General features: G+C 40.8%; 1 protein-coding gene across 2 annotated transcripts in view; it reads left to right on the plus strand.

Moving 5' to 3' along the window:
* The window catches only part of GEMIN8 (gem nuclear organelle associated protein 8), a 28,944-nt gene extending 23,478 nt beyond the window's left edge, over nt 1-5,466 (plus strand). For both annotated transcript variants that reach the window (XM_074153615.1, XM_074153623.1), the window contains exon 5: nt 2,950-5,466. In XM_074153615.1, coding sequence (XP_074009716.1) covers nt 2,950-3,200 — 251 coding nt within the window. In that variant the 3' untranslated portion in view covers nt 3,201-5,466. The remainder of the gene's footprint in view (nt 1-2,949) is intronic.
* Nucleotides 5,467-14,707: the final 9,241 nt, after the last annotated feature.

A 14,707-nucleotide genomic window follows, 5' to 3' on the forward strand; every position in this document is an offset into this window, starting at 1 on the left:
ATAATTTTTTCTTTGTTTGTTTTTTCCATTGTCAGATGCTTGTTGTCATCTTTTTTATGAAGAGGTAGTTGCACATTTAGGTCAAGTTGCATTGCTTTGTATTGTTTTTAAAATAAATTTTGAAGTCATGGAAAGAACCTAGACTACTGGAAGTAAGAACAGTTGGACTGTCCCAGCCCCACCAAAGAAAGTTTAGCGTGCCTCTCAAGACGACAAAACTTTCTGCCGTCATCTATTCCTTATCTCTATGTTTAGATGGAAATGCTACTTTGCAGTAGTTTACACACCCATTTATTTCTATGGCTTCTCTTACCTTGATTTTCCATGACAGCAGATAGTGCCATCACTGACAGTGGAGTTTGTCATGGTAGTATCTCCCCACAAATAACTGATTTGAAACTGCAACATATTCCACACAGCTACAGTGGTATGACTAGCACAGCTGCCATGTTCTATGCTCAAATTCAGCCTTTGGTACAAAAGGCTGTGGGTCCCTTTAGCAGATTTCTGTCCCCAGCCTCTGCCTGGACTCTGTAAAGCTGATTTATGTGTCTGAGACTCTGTAGTTCGCTCTGGGAATTTTTTAACTAGTAGCTATGGAATAGTACGAGTCAGGTTACAAAGTTGAGGACAGTATATCTGATTAGCGTAAAGTAAAATATATATTCCAGATGTTCATTAGGTAATTTTGAGAACGGAATTTAATTTGTTATTATTATTGTGATTGTTAACGTTAGGATCTGTGGGTTTATGAACTACTCTGTGCTACAAAATGGAGATTGATGCACACTAAACTGTAATCCACTCATCCATCAAAAAGTCTCTGCTAGAGGCCCACTTAATTTCCAAACAGAAGAATTCATTATCTATCTCCAGAGAAATTAATTTTTCTTAAGTGTTATTATGTGCAATGAGCTATCGGAGAGCATTCTACAGCAAGCAAGCAAGGAAGCAGCTGTCTTTAGCATGCAGCTACAGAACTAATGAATAAAAAATTTCCGTGGGCAATACAGAAGTACTAGGAATTATGTTTGTGGCACAAGGGAGTTCGATTCATTGCCCTGCCATAGGTCTGCTGAGAAACCTCCAGCGGGAGACATTGTTCTTCCAGCATAGATTTTTGTTTGCTGTCTAACACTGTTCAGTGTAATTTCCATCAAGTTCATGCGTAAAAGTGTGTTACCTACTTGTGGGCAGTCTGGTGTCCCAGGAAGTTTCTTTCACTGGGATGCAAGTGTAGTCATAGCCTGGGTGCTATAGCCTGTCGTCATAATGCTGGGCCCTCTGTAGGCAGTGTTAGTTCTATTAATTCAGACCTTCTGGTTAAAATGGCCTGACACCAAATAAATCTGACTCTTCCAAAAACACATATGGACTCTAATGTATGTTTCCTCATGAATTCTGGCACTGCAGCCCACTTCAGGGGTGTGCCCTTAAAGCAAAATTACAGAAAGTGAAATTGCTCTCTGGAATAGATTGCTAATAGCCCCTCAAGCGCTCCCGCCCTTTGACTACCAACACAAAACTGTGGATGATGTTTGAAAGGACAGAATAAAAACTTTCTGTGTCACTGTCAAACAGATGCCAGAATTGAAGTTTCTGATTATAGTGGTTAAAATATCTGTTTTCTGTGAATGAGGTACAGGGGATAATTCATTTTGTAAGGCTGACAGACAGTCAGTTGGCTGCTCTGTACAGTACTTTCCAGTGTAAAAATAAACCACAGATGTTTGACACAGATATGTCAGGATACTTAACTTTGGGTTAGGGTTTGCGGATGTCATGTGTTTTGTGGAAGCTAACTCTCTGTCTTAGGGGAAAGAGGTACATTGCACCGAACACTGAGAAGCATGTCCTGTATGTGACTAATGCATAGTGGACACTCTGTCCCTCTTCATGTTTTTAAAAATTAAAAAAAAAAAAAAAGTGCCCTTATTAGTAGTGAACTGTTTCTGTGATGTGGTTTTGAGAACTGTCATTTGTTAGTGGTAGGTGAAGGAGTTCAAGATGAAGAAAATCATCTGGCAGTTGTAGAAATGTCCCCGTAAGAGGGGAGTCCTATATAGCACATAACTATTTTAACTGCATAGAGCATTATTATCTATCAGAGGGTACCCAGGAAGTGGAGGTATCCTTGGGCACGCAGAATCAAGTTCTTGCTTCCCAGTTAGGCTTACAAAGGGGATTTTGGATGACAAATTGGTCCAAATGTTTCACCCCTCTGAACTGTTTTAAATCCTGTTTAAAAGATGTGGTGTGGGTATTTATGTTGGGTACTGTTTTGGTTTGTCTTCAAAGCAATAGCAGTAATGCTTGCAGTTTTGAACTTTGCAAGTCTTGAGAAATGGATGGGGTTGTCTAGTTTATCTAAACGCAGTGCTTACAGCTGTGTTTCATTGGATGCACTTCATGGCAGACATTTACATGAGCAATTTGTTCATTTTCATGTAGTAACTGATTACATTTTCTCTTGGCTATGGTTCAGCTAAAGTTGCATTGTCCAGTGCATTGTTTCTTTATCTCAGCTGCTAAGTCACTACTTTGGAAACAACTCTCCTCTTTGATGTTTGGTTCTTTGGGGGGAGTGGGAGGAGTTGGGTTTGGGGGGTTTTGGGGTTTTTTTTCCTTTTCAGGGCATGTGTAAGTTGGGGAGAAATGAAGCAATGCTTATTTTTACTTGTTATTACTAATACAGAGGTTTACTACAATTCTAGGATTCAATTCCAGTGTCTTCTTCCCTTCTCCCTGCTTCTTCCAGCCTGGATTTATTGTGCTGTTTAGTAGGAATTTCCCATTATGCATAATGAGCACAGCAGGATAAGTAGAATGTGTGGATGTTGGCCCTCTAGACCCAGCACAAATTTGAATATGTAATATTTTAAAAGATAAAACAAAACATGATTGATTGATAGCTCAGTAATTTACATCTCTTGTGGTTTCTTTGTCTAGGGAGACAGCAGCAGCTGGAAGCTGAGGACCAGTACGTGGAGGCTGATCAAGACCTTCACAAAAGGATGGGGCGTTCTGTGGAGCCGCCTGCAGAAAGACCTGGGGAGAGGCGAATGATAGAAATGAAGAAACTGTATGGTGCTGAAGCTGCCAAAATCCAGGCGATGGAGGCTGCCATGCAACTTATCTTTGATAGAAACTGTGACAAAAAGCAGCCCAAATACTGGCCCATTATTCCGCTTAAGCTGTAAGTACCTGGACTGTGCTCTGACCGGGTACAGAGGTGTAGGGACAGATGCCTCAGTCAGGTTTTGCCGCTTAAAGAACAAACTGCAAATGTTGGCTTTGGTTGGGCTTTGGGGCAGAGGCCGGCAAGGGCAGCATGTTTCTTTGTCCTGTGTCCCTTTTATGCTGTCTGTCAGCGATAGTCACAGTCCATTCTACCTATATAGAGTTGTCAAGTGTAGTAGGAGGGACAGTACTATCAAACCTGTTCCACTCGTTTGATACCTACCTGCCTTCACCATGCTTGCAAGAAACATAACAATGTCTATACTCAGTGAACTGGGAAGACTTAAAGCAATGCCAAAAAGAAAAAGAATATACGAACTGTCTGCTGTTCCCATTTAGGAAATTGAGTAGTCTCGTTTTTCAGTCTTATTTAACATAGTAGCATTTGGATCCTGTTTAACATAGTACAGCTCGAAGTGTTATGTCTGCTAATCTTTGATTTTTTTTTTGAGAACCAGGAGCCCACTGGCCAAGATACAACATATCAAATTACTGTAGCTCAGCCATTTGAATTCTTTCTCAAAGGTTTATAGTAAAGCAGGAAGTTTTTCTTCCAGACTGATACTTCTCTGGCAGGAGTTTGACTCTAAAGCAAAATTACATAGAAGAATGTTTTAATGAAGGGGGTGGGGGGAGCAGGGGAGAAGCCTGATGTGGCCCTGCCTGTTAGAGAACTGTTTAGCAGAAGAGAAGCTTAGAAGGACAAAGCACTCTTGGGGCCAATGCCTACAGTGATTTTTGCCATTCTAATAAAAAGCATCTAATTGATTTGAAGCTTTAAAGAAGACATATTAGTCTAATAGACTAAGGATATGTCTGTATGCTGTATATGGAGGTGTGGAAGACACATAGCCCTGAGGGCTGTTTATTTTGGGTGCAGCTTTCCAATGCCCACCTCCTTATTACATGCACAAAGCTTAAACACAGGCAAGTTAGATGTGCTTCTGTGTGTTCTTACCTATCTGTGCAGGCTGTTTGGCTCCACTTCTGTCAGTCTTTATTGATCAGTTGTGCTTGCCCCAGTAATAGCTGACCAGGTGGAATGAAGCACACAAGTGGTCTGTGTAAGAGAGGCAGAATTGGCCCCCTTAATACTGATGATGCCTTAGAAAATGGTACCCTGAACCCTTCCAAGGAAGTGTTTCTGCTACGTGTGGTTGTGTGCTGAAGGGCTATAGTTTGGATTAAGCAGCATTTCTGTGCCAGAGCAAAAGAACCTTATGCTGTTTTAATTGTGACAAACATTCATATGCCTTTTTGGCAACAGAGGAAGGTCACAACTAAAATTCTAACTTCAGTTCATGCCCATTGTGTCTGGTGTATCCTTGTAGCATGTGTAGTTTGTAATGCACACCAGCAGTTCCTTTGCCCTCTGCAGCAGCCAGCTGCACCAAAGCAAGTCTGTGGTGCAGTTTGGAACATCTTTGCTTTTACTAGTAGTAACAATGTTTTTCCAAAGCAGCATTTTAATTTCAGTCCACCTCCTTCACTTTAGATGTGATGAGACGGAGATAAATTGAACATTGAAATTAAAAGCCCCCAGTCTCCAAGACTTACTACTGGTGTGATTAATCTGAAAAACTTGTGCAAGACAGGAGAGGGAAAAGGGTTATGATCAGTTCTGCATTTGTCTTCACTCTTGTTTTTGGCAGGTTTTGTCAAAAATTCAGTGTTTTGTTTGGGTTTCCTTTTGCTAACCAAATAAATTCTCTTTATAATACCTTGTAATTACTTTTTTTTATAAGCAAACTTCCATACTTCAACACTCTAGTTCTCAGATGCTAAAGCTTTCTTTTAGCTATGGTATTGTTTAAGGAATGTTAAACTTAGAGCAAGGACAGTTTTAACATATTGAGAAGCACGAAGAGTGTTGATAGGACTTCCACAGGAATGCCAGTCAATACCACACACGGACGGTATGGCACAAAATGAATGGGAGGACTGGTGCACCTGCTGGGGGGAAACCCTGTCCCAGATTAATCTGCATAGATGTCTCTGTTCCTATTTGAAAAGTTTCCGGTGTGGTGATGGTGTCTCCCCTGTGCAGTTCAGTACAGAGCAAAGAAAGGATGGGTAGGACTGGGCTGTTCCTACTTTTCAACCCAATTCCCAGTTCTTGCTGTGGTTGTTTCTGCATCCAACTGGTTCTGCTAGCAGAAGCAGAAATTCTGGTCTCCAAAAGTGTTTGTAAAGACCTCATACAAGACAAACATTGAATTCCTTTCCTACTTCAAATAAAATATAAAGAAATTTCCTTGCCTTTGGTTCTTTTAACTATTTCTAGGAGGGTTTAATAGGCTTTATGAGGTTGAAAGTAGAGAGAACTGGATTAAATGTTCCCTAGGAACTATGTGTTAAGGCCTGAAAGGCAGGAATACACTACTGTGCGCTTAAGAGTTGCTGCCAAATAATCTCTATACTGCTCACCAATTTCAGGGGATGGGCTGCTGCTGGTAGTTGGCCAGATGTCTCATTTTGCTGGTAGTTCAGTGGAACTTGGAGATTGGATTTCATTTCTTTTACTCCATCTCCTATGTCATTTTACTTTCTACGAAATATCTCTCATAAAAACATGTCAGCATGGAAGCAATGCAACTGCAACTCAAAAATGGCTGTTCAGTCAGAATATCTGTAACATTCACCTTTCTTCTACATTACGCTGCAGTCCTCAATCATGGGACCATGTAGACTTATTTTTTCCCCCCAAATACAATGTTATGTCAGCCTTTTGATTAGAACGCGACTGTGATGCTGCAGACTTGATTATTCCTTGTCCAGAATGTCACACCTTTACTTTCAGTTACACCAACTGCAGTTCTGCCCAGAGGGGATTCTTCACTTGGTGGTGATGGTTTCTCATGAGCTTTTCCCAGCTCCAGTAGAAGGAATTACATCCTGAAGTCACAAGTACAAGTTGTCATACAATCAATTACTCTTAATTTCAGGATCTGATTTCCTCATTTGCTACATGCAAATATGCAAATCAGCCTCATCTTCAGAAGAATTTGTGATTGGTTGAAGACACTTTGAAGATTGGAGAAAAATCGTCTTTTTCTACCGAAAGCATTCTGAAAAGAAATTTTTAAAACTTTGAGAACCAGCATAGTACAAATTTAACAATACAAATGAAGCAATGACCTCCCTTTTTTCTACTGAAAGAAAAACTGCTTACTCTTATGCATTGGTGACATTGTCAAGGACACTTGTCCTTTTAGAATTATTTCCCCATAAAGCAGCTGACAGTTTAGTATGCCTGTGTGTACAGGCAAACTGAGAAGAGATTAAACAATTTTGATGAGCGTAACTTTTCTTTTAGTCGACCTTATTGGTAAGTATTCATCCTTTTTGATGGTAGTCTTGTATAATGGCTCGCTGCAAACATCTTGTACTTAGATGAAGCTTTAATAAAAAGCAACCTAAAATCCATAACAGCCTTCATGAAGGATAAACACATATATAATCCATATGGATTTGTTCACTCATGTCTTTTTCTCTTTGCAAAAGCTTCTCACTTATTCATTATATGAAATATGTTTCAAATATTGGCATCTTCATCTCTTGTTGCATTAATAGGAGTCCAGCTCTTTGAACAGAAATTGAGAAAAGCAAGACACTTTGATTCAGCTGCTTAAATTTGGATTTTTAAGTATGATTTTTTTGGCATGCTGGTCTGAATATTTTGGCTGAAAGAATTACAGAGGGGCCAAGATTATTGTCCAAAATGTAAAATACAGTCTGTCAAAAGGAAATATCCAGAATCCTGTTTTCTTTCTTTCTTAAAAGCATAAGTTACTGGACAATATACTATTTGATAAATAATCCATTCATGCTGTGACAAAATTCTGTTTTCATATTTGTGTGCTAATTCATCAACCGTCTACCCTGTATAACCTGCTCTGTTGTCTCCTGTGATCTTGCCTGGATAGTCCGAAGGAAAGAAATTCTTACAGCCTTTCTCCTAGGTAGAATAGTAGCCAGTGAGGGAGTCTCAGCCGCTTCTGAAGGGTGGTTACAGCCAGAGTATGAAGTTCAAGGCCTCACATCCCTTCATATATTCTTTCACAGCTGGAATTGCTGCACTGGTACACAGAGACGTGCAATGGTGCTCTGGGTGGGCAGGTGATAGAGTGTGACACTGTTAGCTGGGTATTCTCTTGGAGACCTGGCTAGCATAGTGGAAGAATTGGTTGGGCTCAGTCCATTCTTTGAAGTAGGTGAGCGTACATGCATTAGCCTCAGCTATTAATTTCTGTAGGGCAAGAGCAGCTCAGAAGTCTTGCTTGACCAAAAGGGGAGAAAGACTTTGCTTGTCTTGAGCTTTGAGTGTGTAATCAAGATTCTCTGTGCATGGATTCTATTAATTGCAGAGTCACAGAGGGATTTTTTTCCCCTTTAATCACGAATCACTTTCTTCTAAGAAAGCAAGCAAACAGAGTAAGTGAGAACATACGTAGTTTTTGAAAAGAAAATACTTTTTAGCCTAATGATGCCAATACCACTGCTGGTTCCCTAAACTACACTGAGATCTTTTGCCTACAAAGCTTTTTGAAAGGCCAAAATACACAAAACTGCTATCCCCATGACTTGTTTACAGCCATCCCGGAGAAATACCTTTGGAGGAAGGGACGAGAAAAGTGGAAAGGACTGGAAGGGATTTTTTCCAAACAGAGTTCAAAGTGGTCCTCCTTATTTTTTAGACTTTGTTTTAAATAAAAGCAACAGTTTACCAAAATCTGGGTTCAATAAAGATGTGAGGCACAAGTCTGTCAGGGGCTGTTAAAAATTAAGTTATACCACTGTCTTGGGCTGTCCCTAAGCTGCACCTTACTGGAAGCTGGGAAGGGGTAAGAAAATATTGCTTCATTCATGGAATTTTCTTATACTGTCCTCTAGACAGCTGCCATGGGTGATGCATAGGAAGCTAACTAGACTGCTGATCTGTTTATAGTGATTTTTAGACTCTGCTTAATATAAACATTAGAATCTAATGTTTATATTAAATGCAAGGATTGAAATATCAGTCCTGAGGTTCAGCTTTTGGCTATCCCATGCATCCTTTTTCCTAGGTATAGAAGTTACCCCTGTGGCTCAACTCTGCCAAAGTTTACTGCCACTGAGGTCTGCCAGCAGCTCTTAATTGTGTGATCACTCCCTCACTGTAAGTCAAAAGGAGCCAAGCTGGAAGAGCCCTACTGCTAAGCTGTTCAATGGAATCCAGCTTGTTTGTTGTGAAAAGGATTAAGGGAAGCACTCGCTTGTGCAATCAGATGAGCAGGTCTAGAGGTAGTATTCGTAAGGCAATGTTGCTACTGTTAGAACATATGAGCACATTTTTGTAGTACTCGCAGCCTTCAAGAATTTTTCCAGCTTTGGTATAAAAACCAATCCCTTTGCGTTTCTTTCATCAGGCATGTTAGCCAGCTTTTTCTATTACGAAACATCTAGAAAAGCATGCGTTTATTTTCCTCGCTGTACACAGAAAGTAATGCTCATTTTGGTCAAACCCATGGAAGGGTTTATCCCAAGATTTCTGATGATTTCTTTTCATTGCTACTTTCTGTGTAAAAGTTAGTGTCTTGAGTGTGCAGGTTTGCAGACACTGTGCCAAGGAGTGTACTTGCACGACTCGGGTTCATAACTTTTGCTTCAATGTGAACCGTGGCAGGAGTTGGAGGCCCAAGATTCATTGAGCTCTTTTTTGGTCTAGACACGTACAAGCATCCAGCAAGAAAAAATTCGTGCCTTGTATTTCATTAATTTTGATTCTCACATAGCTAAGTCTTATTCCCATCCTCTGCACTGGACAGGAAAAGATCTCCTGGGTCATCATGTCTAGTTTTCGCTACCTCCGGCAACCGCATCGTCTGATACATTTCAGAAACTAATTAGGCTCCACTTTAAAGCAAATTCCATTTCCTGTCACCCCCAGTTCTGCTAGTTAGGACTGCATGGCCTACTTCTCTCTTGCAGAGCATAATAAAATATCAAGACTGCCACAAGTTTAAGTTGTCCTCTGTCAGAGAGCTCCAAAAATGTAAATGCAGGGTATCTTGAGGTTTTGTAATATCCTCCCCCCGGAGAGAAGGAAAGGAGTTACTGTTGTGACAGAAGTAAGTGCTTGAAGTATGTTTTTACTTAAGAAATAATTCATCAAAGGCCATGCTTCTAGTCTGTAGCATGTTCCATGAAGTGGTTGAGTAATAACCAAAGGCTCCCATTCCAGTATCCTCCTTTTATGCAAAGTGGTGAGATTCAGCTAAAACTTCAGTCATTTATGCTGCAATGCACTTGAAACACAAAGGTTTGATGAATAGCTCCAAACAGAATAGCCCTTGCATGACTGCAGAATATAAATCTGAAAAGGTCTGTAAACCAAGAGTAATCCAAAAAAAAAGATAACAGGCATTACATAATTATTACATCTGGGAAGTTAGTAATATTCATGACTTCTTGGCAGTTTGCTATATATCTGTTGTTGAATTTAGGATTTCCAGTAATGCCAGATCATCCTGCGCTGGAGTCAAGAAAGTATTTGTTAAACTGAGTCTTCCTGAGCATAATATTTATACTGCTCTGCCACAGAGCTGTGTCAGCAGCGCCACAGCTGGTTTGTGGTCCTGTTTTGGTGTCACCACCCTGGGTGTTCCAGGAGCATGCCTGAAGTCTTTTCTTGGCACCTCCTCCAAGAAGCCCTAAAGTTGACCAGAATCACAGAATCACAGAATGATATGGGGTTGGAAAGGACCTCTGGAGATCATCTAGTACCAGCACTCATGGTGGCTGTTTTTATCATTATCTACTGGTCCTGTGGTCTTCATTACATTATCTTTTTTTGCTGGCCATTGAACTCAGAACATGCACGCCGTACTGCCCATTTCAAGGCTTGGTCTTGCCGTGAAAGCAGTGATGCTGCATGTGTGATATGTGTGACATGACTGGCTGCCATGGCAACAGGCCTTGATGTCATAAATGTCAGATGATGAATTAATTTCAGGGACACACCAGAAAGAACAGCTGCATTGTGCTACAGAATGACCTTACTCCAGAACTGCTCTCCTCTACCAGCGAGCAAAGAGAGAAAATGACTGACAAAGTGCTCAGTGCTCCCTCCTTTACTTGTTCTGTTGAGCAGATCCCTCTTCAGGTCATCTACAGCTGCAGTGTGAGAGCATAAAAGTGTATCTCCAGAGTGCAAAAGTGCTTCTATAGACAACTTTTTAAAAGAGATTAGTTATTTGCCTTTCACAAGTGTGTTAATATGCAGAGCTGCTCTAGAAAGATGTCCTAGACTCTCCCTGTCAACAGCAGGTAAGTCTTGTTTGGAAGAAGAAAAATAGCTGCCCTACTGTAGCCTCTTCCTTCAATAGCTCTTTTAGTCTAGCAGTGTTACTTGCATTATTCAAGTCTAGCAAAACGAAATCTATTTCTACGGCACAGTTATGGCTAAAGTGTTTTTGTGGCAAATGCATTGATAATAACTAACTGCATTAGCGGCTTGTGGTACCTTGTGGAAACTGTCATTCTAGGCATAGCCTGCAGTGCGGTGGTCGCCGTCAGCATTAACAGAATTGTTCACTTCAGTCACATCCTACTGGAATAAAACATACCAACAGTTTATACTGTTGAAACTTTAAAATACCATATTAAAAACCAGTAATTGAACAATTTTGTTTGCTAATTTAACTTTCTTCATGCCAGGCTTTTGAAGCATGAAATGATTTTAAACCACTATAATGCTAGAAAACGTACAACAGAATCTCAAGTACAATGCAGATTTTTCTTTTCTAATAGGGTGCCCAAAATTATAATTGTGAATAAAAAGTGTTGATAAAAATTGTGTTTGATTTGTTGGTTTTCCAATATTATTTTCATTTCCTCGTTTCCAGAACTTGAGAATTTGTTTTATACTTCTTAACTGAGCAACCTTTAAAATGTTGAACAGCTTAGCAGTTGCGCTTTGCAGGGCTTGAAATAACATCTGAATGCATACTGAATGTAGGAAAAACGCCTACACTGCCTCTCCCACTGCTGCCATCCCCACCAAGCTACCTTGAATTAAGTGGATCTGCACTTTTCTGGCAATGTCCATCATACTTTAGATCTCCAAGGATCCAGCTGAGCTGCTTCCAGGGTTTCTCTTACCTCAGTCGTTTTCAGTCCACCTATGCTCTCTTCTTGGTCCCTCGTCATCTTTTTCACAAAGGCTCCTACCTAGGTCGTATCCCCTCCACCCCAACACATGCTTTTCCACAGCCTGATGCTGCTCTTTCATCTTCCATCTCTCAGCTCCTACGCTGCTGTCCGCCTCCCACACGTGGGGCATGAAGTGTTGCCAGCACAGCAAATGAGAAGGACTAATCTAGACGACCAGAAAAAAAGGCAGTGCCTCTGGCACCATGAATGCTGAAAGCATAAAGTGCTGAGATCCTTCCCACACTGCTGTCCCCGAGCTGTCGGTGGCTGAGGGAAGATCAATCTCTCCTCTTTTCCTAATTAAACTACAGAACTTCCTCACTGCTGTGCAAGTGGTGGGAAGGATGTCATTGCCAGTTCATTTCTCCCCACTCTGGGTAGACTCCAGTCAATCACCCACAGTAAATTTCCCCACTTGTCCTACCTACTGGCCAAACCTTTTTAAAGTCGCAGTGGAATGAAACCACCACGGTCCCGTTGAGCATCAGGGGGAAGCTTTTGTAAGACTTTCCCCTAGTGGGAGGAACAATTACTGGAGCGAGAGTTTGGACTTCACAATCCATCTGTTTAATTTATAGTGTGTCTCAACAGTACATCTCTGTCAACTCCCTCTCTCCAATGGCAAGGCATAACTGTAATTTAGGAGCTCAGCCATTTGAAAGACCAACCAGGCAACCATGATCTATTCCCACCCAGCAGATGAGGACGTTTCTAAGGCAGTTTCTTAATTTAAGAATGATTTTATCTCTTTTTCTCTCTTCTCAGCCCTCTTTGCCAGCTGGCATCCCGTTTTCTACTTTTCCAGTGGGCATTGCTTCAGCTCAGCATGATCCTTTGGAGAGGGAGCAGTAGCCTATTTAGAGCTTAAAACACATAGAGATTTACTGGCTGGAACCCCAGAGAAAAACCTATCAAGAAGCTGATGAGGGCACTTAGCCAGATCATCTCCAAAACACTACTGTTAAAAGAACCTGATATGCATGTTAAGTAAAATATGCAAAACCCAGCACATGTAACATGTAGATAATAGCATAAGGTAATGGGCCCTGTCTCCAAATAAATAATAGCGCTCTCATAACCACAGGCTGTTCCAGGATTTTCTGTTCACTTTCAATGTCTCTGAATGGGTCATATCTATAATATAACAAAACTCCCACAGGCTGCACCAGGACTAAGATTTAGTGTTAGATCCTGGCTAAAAAGGAGGGGAAGAAATTTCTCCTGCTCTCCAACTGGCAAAAACTCCAGAATAAATGTGAGCCAGGAAGCGATTATATAAAGGCATTGATAATTTCATTTGCATATAAAATAATAACAACAAGAACGGAAGCTAAATTATCCCATATATACAGAAACCCTGGGTGTTCAGGATTGGCTACTCATTATTCTCTTGTCATATAAAGCAATTCAGTCTGCAGCTGCATTTCTCTCTTACAAATCCAATTCAATCAAGAGAACCGAAACATCATTAGCAAACCCACTGATTTATCCACCAGTAAAGTGCTGATACAGGCTTCTCTTCCTGCTGCTAATAAATTCTCTACATAGCAGTGTTTGCTCTCTCTAGGGGTCTCCCATTATTCTAATGGCTACAGGTTTCTAGCTTTACCACTGGAATTTTCAAGCTTGAAAAATCTGTAACGGTAGGGTCCGAAACCTGTGGGAGTCATAGGAAAGAAAGGACACAGGCCCAGAACATGTACCCAGTTGCTACACGGATGTGGCCACAGGTAACTGCAGGTGAAGCAGCAGCTGGTACCTTAAAAAACTGCTATAATAAGATCTTTTTTTTTTCCTTTCTGAAATACAACCATGGACTCCCTCTTTTGCTCATCACTTCCTCTCCCTATTTCCCTCTGTGGACTTACCTCCAGAGCCTTGCCCCCCTCTCTGTACCTTTCCCTGGCTCCTGCTTGGTTTGTTGCCTTAATTGCCAGCTTGCAGAGCTCGTTCACCTCTGCTCCGGCCGCATTCCTGCAGAAACGCTGCAGCTCTGAAGACCAGTACTGGGTGTTGTCTCCTGTTCCTCCTGCACATCATCTGCCATCGGGGTCCTGGGAGGTCACCTCTGAGCTCATCACAGCATCAGCTTGTTGCTGCTTTCATATGGAGAAGCCCATTCACACTATTTCAAGGCCCGGGCACACGCTTCTGCATCCTTTTCAAGGTGGGCTCCAAATAGGGAAGGCCCAAGGGCTGCTAGAAGTGCCGTCGCCTTTTGGGAATAATTTCCCAAGCTACAGTTTCCATACCTTCTTTAATGGGCCTGGCTCATTTTGTTTGCCAGGTTCATGTGATGTTTGGTTTGCTTGTGGCCCTTTCATCTTTTAAACACAAAGAAGTTATTTCCTTGGAATATGGGAGGCCAGAATTAATGTTCCAGTCTATATAGCAGCTAAGAAACACTCAAGTTTGGCCTGAACTTTATTTTTAGAAAAAATGTACAAAAAGTAAGAATCCAAATCTACCTGTGACAGTAGCCCATGTTTAATATAGCTGTAATAAAAAGTGTTATTACATTCCTCTCTTGGAATGGTATTATTTTTCTGCTTGCTGAACATGATATCCAAGAAAACAAGAATCGGATAACAAGAGTCTTAAAAAAAAGAGATCTTTATTTAAAAAATGCTATAGATGAAAGATAAAATGATTACTAACATAAGATGCTTGACACATTCATTTACTTTTTCATCTCTCCTAATTGGAGCATGGATATATATGGGTGACTAGTGTGTTCTGCTTTTTTTATTTTTAATCATATGCTCATGCATTTACAAAACTTCAGTGTCTGGACTGAAGATAGGAGGAAAATGCTTATGTTTAGAGTAGCTGTTTGGATTTTTTCTTAAGAAAAAACTCACCATGTTTATTAATCTAGGGAAAGAGATGTTAAACTGATCTTCCAAAACCACTATTTGATATCAAATGCCATCTCATTGTTATTTTTCAAGTTCCTTAGTTGCATTCTTATCCTGGTGGGGCTTTCCTGGAGGGGCTCTCACTCATCTGACCAGAGTGGCTTGTGCTTTTTTATTCCTGAATGTCACATTTCTGGCAGGTTGTCATGGTTTGAGCTGGGCTGGCCACTGAAACGAATGACAGATGCTCTCTTTTACTTCTCTCCCCTTCAGAGAAGGGAGAGAAGGATGAGAGAGAAAAGAGACTTACGAGTTCAAAAAAGTAAACTAAGCTACTTTAACAAACATAGTAAAATAATAAGAAGAAAATAATGAAATATATACAATACATACAAAAACCATGTCGAGCTGTCAGG

Source organism: Numenius arquata, chromosome 1 (assembly GCF_964106895.1).
Source record: "Numenius arquata chromosome 1, bNumArq3.hap1.1, whole genome shotgun sequence".
In the NCBI taxonomy this organism is placed as follows: domain Eukaryota; kingdom Metazoa; phylum Chordata; class Aves; order Charadriiformes; family Scolopacidae; genus Numenius; species Numenius arquata.